Source organism: Gavia stellata, chromosome 3 (genome assembly GCF_030936135.1).
Source record: "Gavia stellata isolate bGavSte3 chromosome 3, bGavSte3.hap2, whole genome shotgun sequence".
Classification (NCBI taxonomy): domain Eukaryota; kingdom Metazoa; phylum Chordata; class Aves; order Gaviiformes; family Gaviidae; genus Gavia; species Gavia stellata.
In genome coordinates, this window is record NC_082596.1 from 93,174,528 (window position 1) to 93,195,718 (window position 21,191).

The 21,191-nt window shown below is 50.9% G+C and overlaps 2 protein-coding genes across 17 annotated transcripts; both read right to left on the reverse strand.

Moving 5' to 3' along the window:
- Positions 1–382: 382 nt before the first annotated feature.
- LOC104253121 (tubulin beta-1 chain) lies at positions 383–2,915 on the reverse strand. 9 transcript variants are annotated; one of them, XM_059815764.1, is made up of 5 exons: positions 2,826–2,915; positions 2,040–2,148; positions 1,669–1,779; positions 1,196–1,455; positions 383–1,159 (listed from the first exon to the last, which is right to left on the reverse strand). In XM_059815764.1, the coding sequence occupies exons 1-5, from the start codon at positions 2,880–2,882 to the stop codon at positions 395–397; spliced, it is 1,302 nt and encodes a 433-aa protein (XP_059671747.1). In that variant the 5' UTR covers positions 2,883–2,915; the 3' UTR covers positions 383–394. The 9 variants fall into 9 exon arrangements, with proteins under 9 accessions (XP_059671747.1, XP_059671743.1, XP_059671745.1 ...); XM_059815760.1 differs by having other exon boundaries at positions 383–1,455; XM_059815762.1 differs by having other exon boundaries at positions 383–1,455; positions 1,669–1,785; positions 2,037–2,148.
- A 13,591-nt stretch (positions 2,916–16,506) lies between these two features.
- Positions 16,507–19,107, reverse strand: LOC132316800 (tubulin beta-2 chain). 8 transcript variants are annotated; one of them, XM_059815791.1, is made up of 5 exons: positions 19,037–19,107; positions 18,429–18,537; positions 18,029–18,139; positions 17,556–17,815; positions 16,507–17,519 (listed from the first exon to the last, which is right to left on the reverse strand). In XM_059815791.1, exons 1-5 carry the CDS (start codon positions 19,091–19,093, stop codon positions 16,755–16,757), a joined length of 1,302 nt encoding a protein of 433 aa, XP_059671774.1. In that variant the 5' UTR covers positions 19,094–19,107; the 3' UTR covers positions 16,507–16,754. The 8 variants fall into 8 exon arrangements, with proteins under 8 accessions (XP_059671774.1, XP_059671772.1, XP_059671770.1 ...); XM_059815789.1 differs by adding an exon at positions 18,319–18,321 and having other exon boundaries at positions 16,507–17,815; XM_059815787.1 differs by having other exon boundaries at positions 16,507–17,815.
- Positions 19,108–21,191: the final 2,084 nt, after the last annotated feature.

Sequence of the window (21,191 nt, forward strand, 5' to 3'; positions counted from 1 at the left end):
AAAAACATGAAAGATATTTGCATGAGAAGCATACATTTTGAGAATGTGTAAGCCTCAGAAGATCAGAGTGCACCACTGTGCTGCAAAATGTCTGATGTCTTTAAACTTACTTTTTGCCACATGGGCCAAAAAGCTGTTCTGTGGCCAATAGAGGTGTTAAGAAAGACAGAAAACATAATCTAGAATACATGCCTTTATGTGCTCTTAACATTAAAGGACAAAAACATTGTCATAACTGGGATTCAGAACTGTTACATTGAGAAATCTGTCAAAGTTACAAGTGCCAAGAGGGTAATTTTGTACACGGTTTCTAGAGAACATGCTTCACCACCACTATCAGAAGTCATTCAGTACACATGCCTGCTTTACAGAAGTTCCTTTGATACCAGGGGACTTAAGCCTCATCCTCCTCTCCTTCCTCTTCAAATTCCCCCTGCTCATCAGCAGTGGCATCCTGGTATTGCTGGTATTCAGAGACCAGGTCGTTCATGTTGCTCTCTGCCTCCGTGAACTCCATCTCATCCATGCCCTCGCCGGTGTACCAGTGCAAGAAAGCCTTGCGCCGGAACATGGCCGTGAACTGCTCCGAGATCCTCTTGAAGAGCTCCTGAATAGCCGTGCTGTTGCCAATGAAGGTGGCAGACATCTTGAGGCCGCGCGGGGGGATGTCGCAGACGGCCGTCTTCACGTTGTTGGGGATCCACTCCACAAAGTAGCTGCTGTTCTTGTTCTGCACGTTGAGCATCTGCTCGTCCACCTCCTTCATGGACATGCGGCCCCGGAAGATGGCGGCCACCGTCAGGTAGCGACCGTGGCGGGGGTCGCAGGCGGCCATCATGTTCTTGGAGTCGAACATCTGCTGCGTCAGCTCGGGCACCGTCAGGGCTCGGTACTGCTGGCTGCCGCGGCTGGTGAGAGGGGCGAAGCCCGGCATGAAGAAGTGCAGCCGGGGGAAAGGCACCATGTTGACCGCCAGCTTGCGCAGGTCGGCGTTCAGCTGGCCGGGGAAGCGAAGGCAGGTGGTCACGCCGCTCATGGTGGCCGACACCAGGTGGTTGAGGTCCCCGTACGTGGGAGTGGTCAGCTTCAGGGTGCGGAAGCAAATGTCATACAGGGCCTCGTTGTCAATGCAGTAGGTCTCGTCCGTGTTCTCCACCAGCTGGTGCACAGAGAGGGTGGCATTGTAGGGCTCCACCACCGTGTCCGACACCTTGGGGGAGGGCATGACGCTGAAGGTGTTCATGATGCGGTCGGGGTACTCCTCCCGGATCTTGCTGATGAGGAGGGTGCCCATCCCAGAGCCCGTGCCGCCACCCAACGAGTGGGTCAACTGGAAGCCCTGGAGGCAGTCACAGCTCTCCGACTCCTTCCTCACCACATCCAGGACAGAGTCCACCAGCTCAGCGCCTTCCGTGTAGTGCCCCTTGGCCCAGTTGTTGCCAGCCCCACTCTGACCTAGAGGGCAGACCAGAAGCAAGGTGCCACATTAGTGCCCCGGGGAGGGACAGAGACCATCCCACTTCTCCTGCCCCATGGGGCTCACCCCGCACCTCCATCCCCACTGCGCTGTTGGGATTTGGTCCCCCGAGGTCACTTGCACGCTCGCTCTGAGCCTTTCCTGTGCACGGAGCTCCCGCTTCGGGACACCTCCGTCCCACACTCACTCACCAAAGACAAAGTTGTCGGGCCGGAAGATCTGTCCAAAGGGGCCAGAGCGCACAGAGTCCATCGTGCCGGGCTCCAGGTCCACCAGGATGGCACGGGGGACATACTTGTTACCTGTGGGCGGAACCAGCACCAGCATTACAGCCCTGCAGCCAGCGTCAGACAAGCCCTGCTGTGCTCCCTTCCACCTCCCTGCATTTCATTGGAGAGACACACTGTCTCAGTCAAGACCATGTTATTAGGGCCATTCCGAGAACAAAGGTCTCTTAGAGGCATCACTGGCAGATGACAGCTCTTGTTCAGGGATTTTTCCAGCCTCAATGAACTGGCATTTCAGCCCTATTAAGGACATCTGAGGAAGGAGAGACACTTACCAGCAGCTTCATTGTAGTAGACATTGATCCTCTCCAGCTGCAGGTCGCTGTCCCCGTGGTAGCTGCCCGTAGGGTCGATGCCATGCTCATCACTGATGACCTCCCAGAACTAGAAGAAATTTGTGGAAAAGGGCAGTTATTAGCCACAGCTGGCCAGTGCCAATCACACACACCAGCACAGCCTGTGCATGCTGTGGCCCTGACCACTCCCTCACATGGCAGAGCAGCTGCCAGGGAGGAAGGCGAGTCAGTGCAGAAGGGCTTCGCTGGCTGCAGCAGCTGAATTAGCCGAGGGCAGACAGGCAGCCGGAGCACCGAAGTGCAAATTAATTATTTTATAGCTTGTATCCAAAGGGTGACAGTCCCCGGGTATCTCAGTTTAGTGGTTTCCCATTGTCTAGCAGTGGCTTAAGATCCTCTAGCCTCTACAAGAAGATGGCAGCACCCCTAACACTCTCGGGGGGTTAATCGTGGCACTGAAACACCTCTCGTTCTCTCTCTCAGGAGCCGGCACCATGCTGCAGAGGGGCGAGGGAGCGGGGGGGGGGTTTGCCGCGGCTGACGGCAGGAAGGCTGGGCAGCGACGGACGGAAACCCGGGCACATCCCAGCCAGCGCCCAGCCCCACGGCAGCTCAGGCCGCCGGAGACAGGGGGCACGGGAGCAGGAGCCGCGGTGCCTTAGCAAGTCCCGGGCCGCTTTTCATCTCGGGACGGGGCTGAGTGCTAGCCGCGGGGTGCAGCCCTGGGGCCCGGCACCGGGAAGCCCCCCGCGCGCCCGCCCGTACCTTGGCGCCGATCTGGTTGCCGCACTGCCCGGCCTGGATGTGCACGATCTCACGCATGGTGCCGGTGTCCGACGCTGCCCGCTGCTACTGCTGCCGCCGCCTTCACCTCCGCCTCCCGCACTCACCGCTGCAGCGGCCGCGCCCCGCGCCGCGCCTTAAATCGGGCGCCGCGCCCCGCCCCGCCGGTGACGTCATGCGGGAACGACGCGGAGCCAATGGTCGCGCGGGGGCGTGGCGGGGCTGCGGCATTGTCTCCCGCAGCGGGGGGCGTGGCGGGGCCCACGCCCTGTCCGGGTCCGGGTCCGGGTCCGGGTCCGGGTCCGGGTCCGGGTCCGGGTCCGGGTCCGGCCCTGGGTCTGGGTCTGGGTCTGGGTCTGGGTCTGGGTCTGGGTCTGGGCCCGGCTGGAGGCAGGGCGGGTCCGGGTCCCGGTCCCGGTCCGGGTCCGGCGGACGGCAGGGTGCCGGTCCGGGTCCGGTTGCGGACCCCTCCGCAGGCAGAGCGCGGCTGGCCTGGGGCGCTGGAGGAACCTCGCCTTCAGCCGGCGGGAGAAAGGCCGGGATCTGACAAGGCGTGGCGCTGTCTTGGGCTGGAAAAGTGAAAAAACAAACCCCAAAACCCTAACTCCTCTTTGCACACCTGTTGGAGCTCGGCCACTTACTTTCTTTGCCTCTGCTGTGCCGCAGCAGCAAAGCATGCACTGCCATGTTTTATTAGCACCCTCAAGCCTGTATTTCTAGCTCAGGCCTGCTTTATCATGTTTCGATACGTTTTAAGCACAAGAATCATCTTTCCATAGCTCAGGCACCTGAAACAAGCAGGGACTGGGTGGTGATAGAGCCCACAGCCACTTTCAAGCAGAGCAACCCTGTTTTAGATAGTGCTGCCAAACCTGTATAAGTGGGGCTCTAAGTTCAGGAACACATTGGGCTGGCATGAAACTATGCTGCTACTAAAGAATAGCTTTTTCTGGGAGTAGTCCGGTGGTGATAGCAGTCTGAACACTCGTAGGAATGGGTATCTTTTTTTAATTAAGTGAAGTTATGTTCTGCCTTACCAGACTCCTACCATGCACCTCATTTTGGAAGATTTTGATCCTGCACCTAGCATCTCTGCTTCTTCCCTCAGAGCAATAAACTGAGCTAAGTACGTGGCGGATGACCGAGGGAGGAGGGACAGTTCAAGAGCAACAGTGAGAACAATATATTTGAACCAACTGAGATATACTGTATCTGTGTTGTTGCCATGGAGAATATCTGAAACAAATTTCAGCAGGGTCTATAATGGATTGTGCAGACACTATTTAACTTGACTATAAAATGTTAATTGATTCATAGCTGTCAATTTTTCAGTAGTGAAAGTACCTTTGCCACACAGCTGGCCAACCTAGCAAGGACAGCTTTACACTAGGACCAGGGAAAGGAGATGACGAGCAAGCGGTGGAGCAGGTTGGCAAAGAGGATGTGAAACAATGCACCTCGTATTCAGCACAACAGAGCTGGAGGGGGTCCACCTCAAGCACAATGTGGAAGTGCTGAGGGGACAGCATGGCAGGGCAAGCTCTCGCACTTTTCCCGGGAATCAGCAGGCTTGGGTGCCTGTCTGACGTGCCTCTACACAAAGGCACACAGCACAGGCAATAAACGTGATGAGTTAGAGATCTGCGTGCAGTTGCAGGGCTATGGTCTCACTGGGATCACAGAGATGTGGTGGGACAGCTCACACGACTGGAGCACTGCAAAGGAGGGATGCAGGCCCTTTAGGAAGGACAGGCTGGGAAGGCAAGGAAGGGGAGCCACCCTGCGTGTGAGAGCAGCAGAAACACACGGAGCTCTGCCTGGGGGTGGATGATGAGCCAGCTGAGATCTAAAGGGTCAGGATCAGTGGGCAAACCAATGTGCGCTACGTTGTGGTGGGTGTCTGCTAATCACCTCCTGATCGGGAAGACAAGTAGATAAGATCTTCAGACAACTGGAAGAAGTCTTGCGTTCACAGGCCCTAGTCCTCAAGGGGGACTTCAACCTCACCAATATCTTACCAACACAGCAGGGTACAAGCAATCTAGGAGTTTTGTGGAGTGCATTGGTGTTAACATCCTGACACAGATGATCAAGGAGTCCAAAAGGGAGACACTCTGCTGGACCTGATACTTACAAGCAAGGAAGAAATGGTCAAGGTTGTGAAGGCTCAGGGCAGCCCTGGCTGCAGTGACTGTGAGATGCTGGAGTTCAAGATCCTGACAGAAGGGAACAAGGCAAATTTTAGCATCACAGTACCCTGGTCTTCGGGAGACCAGGCTTTAGCCTCCCCAGGTATCTGTCTCGAAGAATCCTATGGGAGAAATTCCTGGAGAGAAGGAGTCCAGGAGAGCTGGTTGACTTCCAGGGATCACCTCCTCCAGCCTCAGGAATGGTCCATGCCAACAAGCAGGAAATCAAGCAAAGGTGGCAGGAGGCCTGTCTGGATGAACAAGGAGATCCCGAGTAATCTCAAATGCAAAAAGAAAGCATTCAGGAGGTGGAAGTAGAGTCAGGTGATCCAGGAGCAACAGAGTCCTAGTGCGCAGGGTTAGGAAAGAGCTAGAAATGTCAAAGCGAAGGATGTGAAGGACAGTGAGAAGGACTTCTACAGGTCCATCTGCAGCAAAAGGAAGTCTAGGGAAAAATACGGACCCACTACTGAATATGGCAGGGGACATATTCAGTGACAAAAGGGCATGGGAAAAGCTGAGGTATTCAGTGTCTTCTTCACCTTGTTTTTCACTATTACGATTTGCCCTTAGGCATCGCAAGCTTTTGAGACCTGTTGGGAAGTCTGAAGCAATGAAGACTTCCTCTTGGTAGAGGAAGGTCAGTCTGGGGGAACATTTAAATGAATTGAGCATACAAAAGTCCATGGGTCTTGATGAGATGCACCTGAGTGCTGAGGGACCTGGCAGATATCATTGCGAGGACACTCTTGATAATCTTTGAAAGGTCAAGCCTATCTGGGAGGTTCTCAAGGACTGGAAAAAAAAAATGGGTGTCACCGCTAATTTCAAGAAGGGGGATCCAAGGAACTACAGGTCAGCAAGCTTCACCTCGATTCCTAGAAAGATGATGAAACGATTTCTTCTGAAAACCATTTCCAAACATACTGAGGTCAAGAAGGTGGCTGGGAGTAGTCGCTATGGATTTACGAAGGGGCAGTCATGCCTGACCAACTTGATAGCCTGCTGCAACAAAGTGACTGGCTTGGTAGATGAAAGAAGAGCAGTTAACATTGTTTATTTTGTGAAGGCTTTTGAACTGCCACCTATAACATCCCCATAAGCAAACTGATGAGGTATGCCCTAGGTAAATGGACAGCGAGATGGAATGAAAACTGGCTGAACTGCCAGGCTGAAGGCCTTGAGATCAGCAACACAAATTCAGAAGCCAGCCACCAGTGGTGTACCCCAGTGATTGATCCTGGGGCCAACACTGTTTAGTTTCTTCATTAATGACTTCTATGTCAAGAGAGTTCTCCCTCGGCAAGTTTGCTGATGATACAGAACTGTGAGGAGCAGCTGATAGGCCAGAGGGTTATGTTGCCATCCAGAGGGACCTTGACAGGCTGGAGAATGGGCTGACAGGAACCTCATGCAGTTCAAGAAGGTGAAGTGCAAAGTCCTGCAGCTGGGGAGGAACAACCCCATGAACGAGTACATGCTGGGGGCCATGCAGATGGAAAGCAGCTTGGCAGAAAAGGACCTGGGGATCCTGGTGGACACCAAGTTGAACATGAGTCAGCTATGTGCCCTTGCAGCAAAGGTGTCCAACAGCATCCTGGGCTGTATTAGGAAGATCATTACCAGCAGGTCAAGGAAGGGGATAAGCTGTGGTGAGACTTATCTGGAGTTTTGCATCCAATTCTGGGCTCCTCAGTACAAGAGAGAGATAGACATATTGGAGTGTGGCCAATGAAGGGCCACGAAGGTGGTTAAGGAACTGGAGGATCTGTCGTATGAGGAGAGGATGAAAGCTGGGCCGATTGTCCCGGAGAAGGCTCAGGGGAATCTGATCAGTGTATATAAATACTTGATGGGAAGGACTAAAGAAGATGGAGGCCAGCTCTTCTCAGTGGTGCCCAGTGACAGGAGGAGAGGCAGTGGGCACAAACCGAAATAGAAGGAATTCTACTTAAACATAAGAAAAAAACTTCTTTGCTCTGGCACAGGTTGCCCAGAGAGGTAGTAGAGTCTCCATTCTTGAAGATATTCAAAACCCGAGTGGACACAACCCTCGTCAACCTGCTCTAGCTGACCCTCCCGGGCTGAGTAAAGGACTGGACTAGATGATCTCCAGAGGTCCCATCCAACCTCAATAATTCTGTGATTCTGTGAAAAGGAGAGAAAGGAGTGGGAGGCTCTGTGTGACCAGCAACACCAGATTGATGGTTTATTGATCTCGGTGCCACAGTACACTATAATGTTCAATTGCAATTATAACAGCCACAAACCAGCAGATTTTTGCAAAGGTGAGGTAATAATTAATGTGGTAAATCATTACCACCATCAAGAAAAAAGGTAATTGCAGCCAGAATGGACAGGGTTGTTTACCTAGTACTCAGGTTAGCTGTGCTTAACACAATATAAATCAAAGCATAATGTCACCAGTTTCACTCAGTTTTTTCATCCACAGCAGGAAATACTAGTGGCTAAAGAAGTACCATATCTTTGCTGGCATTGGCTGCCGTGACCTTGGAAAAATACTTTGGCCATATTTGCAAAAGTGTCTCTCAGTTTGCTCCAGTGAATTGACTTGCTTATGGACTGTGGGTCTTTTTCTCCTCTAGTGCAGAAACCTCAGCTGCTGGGAATTGTCATGACCGTGGACTGGCTCAAGCTTTGCAACACGTGGAATTACATGTGGTGTTATTACACGTGGCTTTTGCAATCACAAAATATCCAGAATTGTGGTGGCACTGAGATCTTTTCACCAACTTCTCTTGAATTTTGTGTTCTTTAAATCCCAGCTGTTGTCAGCATTTTGCTTTGACACATTTCCGCAATACTTAGTTACAGGCAGTCATTACAGGCAGTCTTTGTTATTGCTGATGGAACTCATGCATATACCTTTCTACTTGCTATAGACATAACCTGTCCTTTTGGGCAGAAGTAGGCAGTAACATCTCACGACTGGTGGAACTGCAACACAACTGCATCTCTGGCATCTGTGCGGGATCCCCACAGGCATTGAAGAGCTTTTTGGGTGCCAGAGTATTCCTGGCAATCTACAAAGGACCAGCTTGAAGCATTCTCACTCCCCTCCTGAAGGCACCTGGACACACCTTGCCATGCCTTCTTCCCACATGCACACAGTGGCTTCCTAGGGCTTTATAGTTATTCCATTAAGGATTTTGAGCTTCCATTAGGAAACTATCTAATTCTTAGATGCTATAGTATTGGTCTCTTTGTAGAGAACATTTTTTTGGGGGTGTAGCTCCAGGTTTTAAAACAGAGTACCTAAAGGAAGGTACATGTTTATGTGCCCTCACCTATAGCTGAGCATCTGGGAACACATGGTGAAGAAAATTAAATGTCAGTTACTTAAATGTCAATTCAGAATCCTACATTTTGGCAAACACTTTAGCGATTATTAGCCATCAATGCTATTTAAATAGATATGGGAGTTCCCTATTGTATTTTTTAATATAGCTCCATAAATTCTAAATGTTCAGAGTTACAAATGAAAGTCAAAAATCTCCCATTCATACAAAGGCAGTGTATGTGCCCAGGAATGCGCATGCACCCCTCAGCAGCCGAAACTCCCCCGGCAGGGCCACAGCCTGCTCCCTGCCTGCACCAAACCCTGCCATCCCAGTTTCCAAGGCAACGGCAGAGCTCGAGAGATGGATGCACAAGGGAATCAACAGGGATCCCACAATATTTTCATGTCTCTCTGTAATTTCCCCATTTTTCGAAAAAGAATTGCAAATGTACAAATGTGAAAGCTGCTCAAGCATACAAAATGTCTGCCTACAGCTTTACTATCACTTATTTGTGATGGGTGACGTCATGTATTGCTCAGGCATGTATATCAGAGGCTGCATGACTTTTTGAGTCTTTCTGTTGGTACTCGAATGAGCAGGCTCTGTTCATTAGCTTATTGTTTGCCTTCTACCAGGCAACTACGATATTCCCACCTGATGAGGACTGTCTGAGTTCACCTTTGGAACGTGATGTTTAATCCCTTGCAATGTGCATTAAGATAGAAGAGCATTTCTGCCAGCAAGAGGGTGGAATAATCATGAAGGTATTTTTAATTCTAGTAATAAAATACCAAAAATGAAAATCTATTTTTATTTCAAAATTACGACCCACTGCAGGCACTAGAAGCAATTAAATACTACAACGCTGAGCATGCTTTTATGAATGAGCAAAAGCAGTTTCATTGTAGAATTCTCAGTACTTGTGTTTGTTGTACCTGAAGGTTTGTGTGTTTGGCCAAGAACTAAAGAGGAGAGAGGATGAGTGTGTGACAGAACATCACATTATGGAGCAATTTAGGGCACTGTCAATTCTAAAATGACCCATGCTCGTTTTGAGGGAAGAACTGTTTTCTTGTGAACCTAATATTTCTTCCATACCCTATGGTTTCTCTTGTGAACTTAGATTATAACCTCTGAGAGTCAGGAGTTTCTGCAAATGTGGTCGTACAGGACATGGCAAACAGAACCCCATTCGTCTGGCTTCCAAAGCTCCCATAATAAACATGATCACATGTCGCAAAATGTCTCCAGAATGGGAGAAATATGTTGATCATCATCAGGCAGCGATTTACTGAGAAGAGAAAACAATGCAGCCTCTCATTATTTCCGCTTGGCACACCAGATGTGATTGGTAACAGCCAGATGGCTCCTGCCCCCCGTCCAGGCTGCATCTACCTTTTAAGACTGCTCAGTAGATGAAATACATCTGCTATCTCTACGAACTGGGTCCTCCAGTCAAGAGATGACTAAGATTCCAGCATCAATATAAACAAAATGCTGATATCATGTTTTCCAGGGTAGCTTCTTTCCTGCATGTCATCAAGAACAAGGCACAGATAGCAACTTTGATCTGCTAGTCACCATTTCTTTTGTTCCATAGCCTCCTTGCTTTATCTTGCAATCTGATAGTTACTTGTAACTCAAACTGACACCAAGCAAACCCTAAACTTCATCTTGTGATGTCTGCTAAGAGATGCAGTGTTTTGTGGTGGGATTCAATGTACATTGTTTAAAATAGCCCGGGTTCCCTGCAGGAGAGTTTAGGATGCTGTTGCACTAGGTGGCTGAATGAACTGAATATGTTGCTCTGCTCTCTCCTGCTTCCAGTTACCTGCTTCTTCCTCCTCCTTTGCACCAGTTCTCCCTCTGGAACACTCCTTTAGCCAAGAAAAAGCTTCTTCCCCACCTCCAGTTTACTGTCCCTAACTGTGGAGTTTCGGGAGCTGAACTGACTGGCAGAGGGGTCAGACGTGCCCTGGAGCTGCCTAAAGGAAATAACACAAAAGTAACACCTGAAGCAGGGCAAGGGGAATAGGACTACCCTTTTCAGCAGCTGGAGGATATTGAATCAGCACAGCCCATGGAGCTACCCACTTCTGCAAGTGGCAGTTTTCTCAATGCCCTGGGAATCTCTAACCCAAGCTTGCTCTTCCTCCCTGCCTGCTAGGGTGGAGCTGGAATCATAGCTGGAATTTCCAAAAAACAGCCATACAATTAATTTAATAATTATAAGACCGGCATTATGCTGGATGCAGAGAAGCAGACTGTAAGAACTCAAAGCTTGAATTTCATTTAAAGTTTGTAAAGCTTGTTATAAGACCATTTGAATTCTGCTTGAAAACCCTGTTTAATTATTCACTATGAAGGCAGGCAGTATCTTTCTATTACATTCATGGAAAATGTGGAAACATTTTTCAGTGCAAAACAACAGAGAACTGTTTACTGAACAAGCTACACAACCTCTGCCAGGGTAGCCATTTCATCCTCTGGAGCAAGTGTTTTCACATTCTGCTTAAGCTGTATTATTATTAACGTTTCTGTTCGCAATGATAGAGGCATTCTTGCCAAAAAGAAAAGAAAATATGCCTTAAACTTACCAAGGAAGCCAAGTGAGAAAAATAATCCAATTGTAAAAGACGACATATGGATAAATTGAGACCAGTTAGAAAAACTCTACCATACAAGAATCAAATGTTAATAAACAAGGATTAAATGAAGCTAACTTGATTTTCTCCCTTACGAGTGGAATTCTGCCCGTAAGGGAAAAATGACTTTGAGTGGGGAGGAGGGAATGACCTACTCTTAAATTATTTCTTTTTTGCTTTGATACTGAAAATAGACAGCCTTCTTATACACACACTTCAAAAAGACACAATTTTTCTTTCTGGCAGATTCACAAATAAAATACTTGAAATAGGATCGAAGCTAGGAGCAGGGAAACAGTTTGCTTCTTGTTGAATTGCTCAGGGGGAGGAAAGAGTTGTCACCTACATTGTGTCCCTTGCCAGCAGAATGGATGGGGGGGGGTGGGGGGCAGGCTTTCACAGCTCCCCCCGATACCCTCCCTGCGCCTTGGATTCAAATGCTCAGAGGGCTCCAGCTGGACAAGAATCCAGTAAAGTCAGGGCCAAGAAACGTCTTTTTCCAAAATGCACCATGGCCTCAGGCACTTTCCTGTGACCAAATGCTTCCATTTTGAATTTTCATGTAGGCAAGCTGAAGATAACAACCATCTAAAATGGAAGTATCTGAGATCCCATAGTCTGCTCTTTCCCATCTTAATAAGTAACAAACAGACCAGGACAGGGGATTGCTGGAGTATCAAAAGGCAGGTGCTTAGCATGAATGAATTTTAGATTGGAAGGGGGAAAATTCTCAAAAATCTTTTTTTAAGTCACATACAAGATTAGCTCCTAATACTTATTTATAAAGGTTTATTTTATGTTGAAGAAAGGGGGAAAAATAACCTTACTTGGATTACCTCAGGCACATATAACACATCAAAAGAGTCATGAGCTTTGTTCTGTGGAAATGTAGAAGCAGCTGAAAAATACACGGGAAAACTGAGAAGGAGATTATTTGTAAGTGAGGTAACAGTGCCTCCCTCAGAGTGAGCAGGTTCAGGGGAACAGCGTTACCTATAGCTCCTAGGCAGGCTACCACATCTGAATGGTCCCTAAAAGTATATGTTCATTATGCTTTAATGTGGAATGGAAAAGTAGAATAACACCCCTTGGGAGAAAGGTTGTGTACCAAATATAGGGGGTGGTCACATGATTTCCCCAGTGAGGATTTTATCTCCTCATAGCTTTAGCAAACAAAAATATTAGGCCTCATTAAACCGAAAGCAATAATTGAGACACCTCCCACTGCAAAACAGAATATAATATAGTTTAACAGCGCTTCTTAAAAAAATGTGGTAAGACAGCGAGGTGTGGTTTGTTGGGGTTTTTTTTGGGTTTTTTTTGGTTTTTTTTTGATAAGTGATTTCAATGGAACAACCATGAAACTTGCCCTACTCAAAGCCAGTACCAGGGTTCATCCTGATCGTACACATAACTTGGTCATGGGGCTTACAGGGAGGGGCAAAAGTTGAAGGAAGCAAGGGAAGAACTCTGGTGCAGAGTATTGCTACATGCCCCAACTCTTTCTGTTGAGGTAAGAAAACTTGTCCTTCTTGCACCACTCTGCCACAGTCCCTGCAGGCACCAGAGCTGTGTTTTGCAGTAGTGCATTACAGCACTGACCCGTAAGGACTGTGTCAGTCCATCATGGTTTCTTTAAGCACATAGTATTTGCACAAGTGCCTAGAAGGACCTACTAGCGCTATACCCTTTTGAAGTATGTAGCATGTGATAATATCATCCATGAGCAGATTTCCCTGCACAGAAGGTTAAGATTTTGACCCATTTTTGCAGAGAATTGGCTGGAGAATCACAGAATCACTAAGGTTGTAAAAGACCTGTAAGATCATCAAGTCCAACAATCAACCAAAAAACACCACCATGCCCATTAAACCATGTCCCACAATGCATCGTCCACACGTTCCTTGAATACCTCCAGGGAGGGTGACTCCACCATCTCCCTGGGCAGCTTATTCCAGTGTGTCACCACTCTCTCAGTAAAGAAATTTTTCCTAATATCCAGTCTGAACCTCCCCTGGCACAACTTGAGGCCACTTCCTCTTGTCCTGTCACTCATCACTTGGCAGAAGAGACCAACACCCACCTCTCTGCAACCCCCTTTCAGGTAATTGTAGAGAGCAATGAGGTCTCCCCTCAGCCTCCTCTTCTCCAGACTGAACAACCAAAGATCTGGAGCCCCTGCTTTCTTCAGGTTATAAATCCTATTGCTACTTTGGTTTACTGTTTTCTTCACCTCACACTCCTGGAAAGATACACCTGTCACAGGATGAGACTTCGGGTTTGATTCTTAGATTATCACATCACTGGGACCATTGTATGCTTAATGCAACCCAATTTCTGATGTGTACGGGCACCTCACATATGTTGGGAAAAGGAGAATGGTTATTGTTCCCACTTGACAGATTAGAAAATATCTGTCGGAAGACAGATGTAGGCCTACATTCTCAACAGATACCCAAGCGTTTTGAAGAACCAGACCACGTATTGGACTATCCTACCATAACACTGTTAGTACAATGGCTTAGACTGAGGTCCTAGAAGTAAACAGGGAAGGGAAATTAGGAGAGATGTCATCTCAGTGCTACCACACCTCATTCCATTTCTATTTACATTAAACCTACATAGCTGCTTTTACAGCTTTATTTAGCTTTACCATCTTGCATCTATCAGCAGACAAACATTGTTTGAGTTGTTTGCCTTCATCAAGGCATGCTGCTAATGTGCTTAAAAATGCCACATGTTAAACTAAGGGAACAAAAAAGAGATTGTTCCCTTCTCCAACCCCATCAGCTCTAATTGTCAACAGAGGAAAATGCTTCCCTGCAGGCCACCACTGGTATGTTGAAACAAAGATATATTTCTTGATATTAACTTCTATCTCAACAGAAATGAGTTATTGTAAGTGGCTTAAGTTGCACACCACTAAGCCTGTATTATCTCTCCTCATTTCTTCCAGACAGGATGCCTCATGCAAGACCTTTAGCCTTAGAGGTGTTGTTCCTCACATGGACAAATACAAATCAACACCCAAGAGAGGTTAGGGCAGTCAGGTTACCTAATCTGAAATCCTTTCAGTGGTTCTGCTTTCTCTGTGAAACAGAAAAAGTGCAACCATGAGCACTTGCGAAGACATCTGTTTGTTGTTTGGCATACAGCAGTCACTCTCCAGTTTTTATAGTGAATGGTCTCCTGGTTGATAGATACAGCTAAAACCCAAAGATCCAACAGAAAAAAAAATGGTACTGCAGCCCCCAGGCCCAGTACAAGACTCATCTTCCTTTATAGTTGTCTTACTGTTTCTACCAAGGAGTTTTGAACCTCCCCTCTAAATCTTCCAGTATCACCTTTTCCTGTATTTCCCTCAACTACTGCTGAAATTATGGTTTGATTATTTTTATTTGTAATGATTATGACAGGCAAGTAAGCTGTGTAGTATTTATGAAAGGACATGTTTCTGTCTAGAGTATCTCTATGGCTTCTCTTCCTCTAGAAAAAACAGGCTACAAACAACAGTAAGCAATGTAGGATGGTGTCCTACTTTCTAGGAAGAGAGCTATACTGAAGTGTGTCACTTGGTTAGCTATATTTAAGGGTTAGCTAGAGGCAGAGTGTAATTACACTAAGAATTAGAAGCTAGACATGCTGAACACTAGTGAAACCTGCTATGGTCCCACAGCAGAAAGAAAGCTCTCCTTACTATCAAAGACTGGGTTCTCATCTTTTAGTTAAGCTTTGTTTAATTTGTTTGCTGGCTCCCCTTCTCAGCTTTACAAACAAAGCTATATGCAAAACAGTTTCAAGTACAACCCAGCTAGGTAATTTCAAGAGAAGGTTACTTGACAACCAGATAAACTGTTATTCCCCCAAAGGGCCTGGGGCAGCATGTAGTAACTCAGTTACTAAAACAACCTCAATTTCTTTAATGCTTAATCCTAGAACTGCTTAGGTGCTAAGAAATACAAGTACTATTGTGGGTATATATGGTTGTATTCATTTTCTGACAGTTCAGGCAGTTTAAGTGCTTCTCACCCCTCTTTACAGGGTATACAGCAGAAATGAAGAAATATAGATGAGAGAAAAGCTTTAGCAAGTGCATGTTGCCCTGCAAACCATTGTAGATATCACAGTAGGATAATAAGCCCGTCAGCAAAGGAACAGGGTACACTCAGAGCAGTGTCTGCAGGCAGTGGTCAATTAACAGAGCCAAAATGGGTAAGATATTAGTCATGCACAGTAACTCCCTTTTAAGTCTTTATTCCAGTAATGCCTTGCAAGCATTTCCGTAAAGGATCACAAAAGAGGTTGCACACACGTGAATATCAGCTCTTTCAGAGTAATTGTAGCATTGGTAGCAGTTCTCAAAGCAACACTTTTTTTAGTACAGGAGCACTCATCTAAGTGGCATGTGGGTAAACTAAGGGCTAAGCTTACACATTGGGTAGCTGCTATACTCTGTGGGGGATTTTACTGTTGTTTTGTAGGAGCACGAAAAGTCTCATAGGCTTTATGACTACTGACAACTGCATTGTAGACTCACTCAGGATTCTTGCACCCTTTAAGCATATGGCAACACAAGTACCCCCTCCCGCACTGCAAGGAAGCCACACTTACCTTTGCAAAGATGCACAACAGGGTGCTGCTGCACTGCTCTCACCTGCCTGGGTAGAGGTCCATTTATGCTGCAGGCACCAAGAGCAAACAACAGCCCTGTAAACACATAACTTGGACATGGGAGACAGCTGCTGCCAGGGTATCTACCTGACTACTCCAAGACTGTATGTATGCTCGGGGCAGCCTTTTGAGCCACATTATCTAGAAATCTGCCCATCACCTCTTATCTCCTGAAGGGAACTGATTGCCCTGAAGAGTCAACCCCTTTACAGTTAAGGGCAGCTTAGCAGCTATTTTTTGAAAACACTTGAGAATTTTATCCCTGAAGAGAAAGTTCATGTTCTTAATCAAGTTCAAGTTGTCTGCTAGTACAGACCCATGCTTCTTTGCATGGGCTTTGCATATTTAGAGAGGAGGGTTGCGGTAGACAGGACAGCTCAGGACAAAGTCAAATCACAGGTAGCCACCCATATGCATGTACTATAAGCCCTGGAACAAGTTAAGTAAGAGCTGCTGAATGGCAGTAGGGAAACCTGCAGCTATCCTGTCAAATCAGTTTTGACAGCTTGTAATGTGGAATTCAATACCTTCTCGCTGACCTCACTACCATGTATGTCCATAAATAGGAGTTGCAGGATTCTTAAGTGCAGTGTCTTGTTTCTGTTAGTTAAGGCAGCTTTCTCCCAACAATAGATTAGCTGTTAGACACAGGAGTGTCTAACAGTGAACCCCCAGTTTCCATGAATTAGCTACCATCTTAAGCTGAGCAACTGCAGTTAATTCATGCTGCCAAATTCATGGCCTGAGAAATCTTGTTTTATTGAGTTCAATCCCTAACCTCAGTGAAAGGTTAAACTGAGAAGTGAAGCTACAGAAAACTACAGAAGAGTTATTTTCTTAATCTAGAGAGAAATAAGGCAGAGGAGACAGTTTAGGACACAAAAAGCCTTTATGTTTGAGAAGTTAACCATTTCAACAGAAGACTCTGAAGTATTTTTGCAACTACTGTTACATTGGACAGTCAAGGATACAAAACTGCTGACAGAAGCAACAGTGGAGAGCACCAAATTAAAAAAATGCATGCTTCAGCACAACTGCACAGATTCCTCCTCTCAATGAACACTTGCCTGCTCAGACTATACTTAATTCCTACCCATTTCAACTTTACGCCTCATCCTCCTCTCCTTCCTCTTCAAATTCCCCCTGCTCATCAGCAGTGGCATCCTGGTATTGCTGGTATTCAGAGACCAGGTCGTTCATGTTGCTCTCTGCCTCCGTGAACTCCATCTCATCCATGCCCTCGCCGGTGTACCAGTGCAAGAAAGCCTTGCGCCGGAACATGGCCGTGAACTGCTCCGAGATCCTCTTGAAGAGCTCCTGAATAGCCGTGCTGTTGCCAATGAAGGTGGCAGACATCTTGAGGCCGCGCGGGGGGATGTCGCAGACGGCCGTCTTCACGTTGTTGGGGATCCACTCCACAAAGTAGCTGCTGTTCTTGTTCTGCACGTTGAGCATCTGCTCGTCCACCTCCTTCATGGACATGCGGCCCCGGAAGATGGCGGCCACCGTCAGGTAGCGACCGTGGCGGGGGTCGCAGGCGGCCATCATGTTCTTGGAGTCGAACATCTGCTGCGTCAGCTCGGGCACCGTCAGGGCTCGGTACTGCTGGCTGCCGCGGCTGGTGAGAGGGGCGAAGCCCGGCATGAAGAAGTGCAGCCGGGGGAAAGGCACCATGTTGACCGCCAGCTTGCGCAGGTCGGCGTTCAGCTGGCCGGGGAAGCGAAGGCAGGTGGTCACGCCGCTCATGGTGGCCGACACCAGGTGGTTGAGGTCCCCGTACGTGGGAGTGGTCAGCTTCAGGGTGCGGAAGCAAATGTCATACAGGGCCTCGTTGTCAATGCAGTAGGTCTCGTCCGTGTTCTCCACCAGCTGGTGCACAGAGAGGGTGGCATTGTAGGGCTCCACCACCGTGTCCGACACCTTGGGGGAGGGCATGACGCTGAAGGTGTTCATGATGCGGTCGGGGTACTCCTCCCGGATCTTGCTGATGAGGAGGGTGCCCATCCCAGAGCCCGTGCCGCCACCCAACGAGTGGGTCAACTGGAAGCCCTGGAGGCAGTCACAGCTCTCCGACTCCTTCCTCACCACATCCAGGACAGAGTCCACCAGCTCAGCGCCTTCCGTGTAGTGCCCCTTGGCCCAGTTGTTGCCAGCCCCACTCTGACCTAGAGGGCAGACCAGAAGCAAGGTGCCACATTAGTGCCCCGGGGAGGGACAGAGACCATCCCACTTCTCCTGCCCCATGGGGCTCACCCCGCACCTCCATCCCCACTGTGCTGTTGGGATTTGGTCGCCCCAGGTCACTTGCACGCTCGCTCTGAGCCTTTCCTGTGCACAGAGCTCCCGCTTCGGGACACCTCCATCCCACACTCACTCACCAAAGACAAAGTTGTCGGGCCGGAAGATCTGTCCAAAGGGGCCAGAGCGCACAGAGTCCATCGTGCCGGGCTCCAGGTCCACCAGGATGGCACGGGGGACATACTTGTTACCTGTGGGGGGAACCAGCACCAGCATTACAGCCCTGCAGCCAGCGTCAGACAAGCCCTGCTGTGCTCCCTTCCACCTCCCCACAGTTTTCTGCCCAGGATGCGGAGGGTGAGGGAATTTGGAGGGAGGTAGTTGGGAATGGGAATACAAAGCAGCTGTTAAAGCTGTGCCAGGATGTTACCCCCTGTGGGGAGGGCTGGGGCACAGCCCCCACGGCAGGATGCACCGGGGACACCGTGCCTGCCCCCCCAGAGGCACCGGGCCGGGAAGCTTGTCGCAGAGGGGCGTTACCGGTGGCTTCATTGTAGTAGACATTGATCCTCTCCAGCTGCAGGTCGCTGTCCCCGTGGTAGCTGCCCGTAGGGTCGATGCCGTGCTCATCACTGATGACCTCCCAGAACTGCGGGGACCGGGGGAGGGACGGGGTGGGTCAGCGCCACCACGCCCCGCCCGCGCCCCATGGCCAAAGCCCCGCGACGTGGCGCGCGAGGATTCGCCGCGCGTGGGGGGCGGCCCCCGCCAGACGCGGCCGCTATCGCGCCCCTCACCCCCACCACCGCCGCGAGGGGTGTGGCACCGGCTCGGCGCCCCTTCCCTCCACCCGCCCGGGACCCCTGCAGCCCGCGGGGAGCAGATGGGCGGCAGGGCCGCCCCTCCCACCCAAAGCGCACCGTGCCCACGCCGCGGGAACCCCCCGCGGTCCCCCGCGAGGCGACAGCCGGAAGCCGCCCTGCACGGAGTCTCCCTCGGCGGGGCGGGCCCGGCGGTGCTCCCCAGAAGGAAGGGGAGGGGGGCCCCCGGCAGCGCTCTCCGCCGGACGCGCGGAGCCCGGCTGAGCGGGCACCGCCCCAGACCCCGACCCGGCGCCCCGGACAGGCGGGCAGGGCGCCCGCCCGTACCTTGGCGCCGATCTGGTTGCCGCATTGCCCGGCCTGGATGTGCACGATCTCACGCATGGTGCCGCTGTCCGACGCTGCCCGCTGCTACTGCTGCCGCCGCCTTCACCTCCCGCTCCCGCACTCACCGCTGCAGCGGCCGCGCCCCGCGCCGCGCCTTAAATCGGGCGCCGCGCCCCGCCCCGCCGGTGACGTCATGCGGGAACGGCGCGGAGCCAATGGTCGCGCGGGGGCGTGGCGGGGCTGCGGCATTGTCTCCCGCAGCGGGGGGCGTGGCGGGGCACTGGGGGCGTGGCCGGGGGCGTGGCTCCCTGGGAGCGGCCGCCGTGCACCGGTGCCGCCGCCCGCCGCCGCCGCCCCGGTTCGCCGCTGACAGCGGAGACAAAGGCGCGCAGCGCGGCGGTCGGATGGCGGCCCTGGGCCGGGGGATCGGGTCGGGGGCCCCCTTACCCGGCCAGGGCCCCGCCCGCCCCGGGACTTTGCTGGCCGCCCATGTGCGAACCGGCCCCGCCGCCGCGCTGCCGGCGGCCGCCGCAGCCTTTTGTTCCCGGAGACAACCAGCTTTCCCTGCCGCAGCAGCGGGCGTTGCCGCGGGGCGGGGGGGGGGAGCCCGGCGGCTGCCACCGCCTCCGCGCCCCGCCGGTGCCTCCATTCACACGGCGCCGGCGGGAGACTCCCCTCCCCGCGGGGGCACCACGCACCCCCGACATCACCAAGCACCGGTGATCGCCGCCTGCACATGCCCGCGCCGGCGGTCAGGAGCCCCGCGCCCTGACCCGTTCATCTACCCCCGGCAGGACGCGGGTGGGCTTCCCCCCCAGCACGGGCTGTGCCGCGTAACCTCTCGCCCGCCCCCCCCGCCCTGTGTCCAGCCGCCCCCCGAGCCATCCCTGCCTGCCGCGCCCCCGCTGCCGAGCTCAGCCTTTCTCTCTCCGCCTGAAAAGGTCGGATTTAGTTCCCGTAGCTGAGCCGGGAGCCGCTTTCCCAGCAAAGCGACCCGCTCCGCGCTGTCCCCCGTCCGGCTGCGGCCACCAGCGACCCTCAGCCAGACAATAGAGAACGCGGGTGCTGCTGCACAGGGCCCGGGGGCTTTGGGGGGGTATGTTCCCTGAGCTCTGCAGCAATCGGCTCTTGCAAACTGGCAGCACTTTGTCGCTTCGTTGCGGATTTACACATGGTGAGGGATGAAGAGAGGCGAGGCGCTGCAAAGGTGGGGGGCAAGGGAGGGTGGAAGATGTGCGCCCCAGAGATGCTTCCCCGCGTTTATTTTCGAGCAGCCCGGTGTGGCACCGCGGTCACTGCAAGGGCCGCAGAGCCGGCGGGCAGGGCACATGCCCACGCCGCCGGAGGAGGAGGAGGTGGTCGGGGAGAGGAAGAGCACGGGAGGGCGGCACGGTCCGCGCCGCGCCCGGGGCCCTTCGGTGCGGTCAGCGCGGCGTGCCGGCTCCTCACCGGGACCGGCTGCTTCACCCCACAGTTTGTATGAGTGTGCGCGGCGACGGGAGGGTGCGGCTCCCCCGGGAGAGTGCCCGGAGCCCCGGCAAGGGCGGGCAGGCTCCCCGCAGCCAGCGCCAGGCAGTACCCCGCTAGAGCCGGTTTTAGTGACCCACTATTTTAAGGCTGCACCTATTCTAGAGGTACAGGTAAAAGTTCATCACCATTTCCAGCGCGTATTTCTTCAATATACGCTTTCCTTTGTTCTATCCATGTGCCGATCCCCCTAATCTTTCTAACCTCGTTTATGCAAATCGAAAACCCTGCCTGTGGATCACTCTAGATCTGATTTTACGTTCTTCCAAGGCAATCTGCAGAACAACCCGGTTTCGTCTGATTGATATGCCAAAGCATCCACACCTTTCTTTTGTTCGCCTCACAGGGAGAAGGCATCCCATCTCCAAAAGAGGATGCTGGAAAATACGCTCTCAGGTTTGTCTCTTCTATGGTGATTTTGAGAAAAAATAAATCTGATCACTTGCACTCCCTGTAAAATCTGTTTTTACTGGTCTAAGACAGGAGCAATTTAACAGTATTTGGTTATCTACGCTTTGCAAACAATGCGTAGCTTTAATTCCAAGCGAACATTTTTTGTGGCATGTTAAGTGCTTAATCAACATCCACATCTGTAATTACTTGTTTAAAAATAACTTGCAGATTAGCA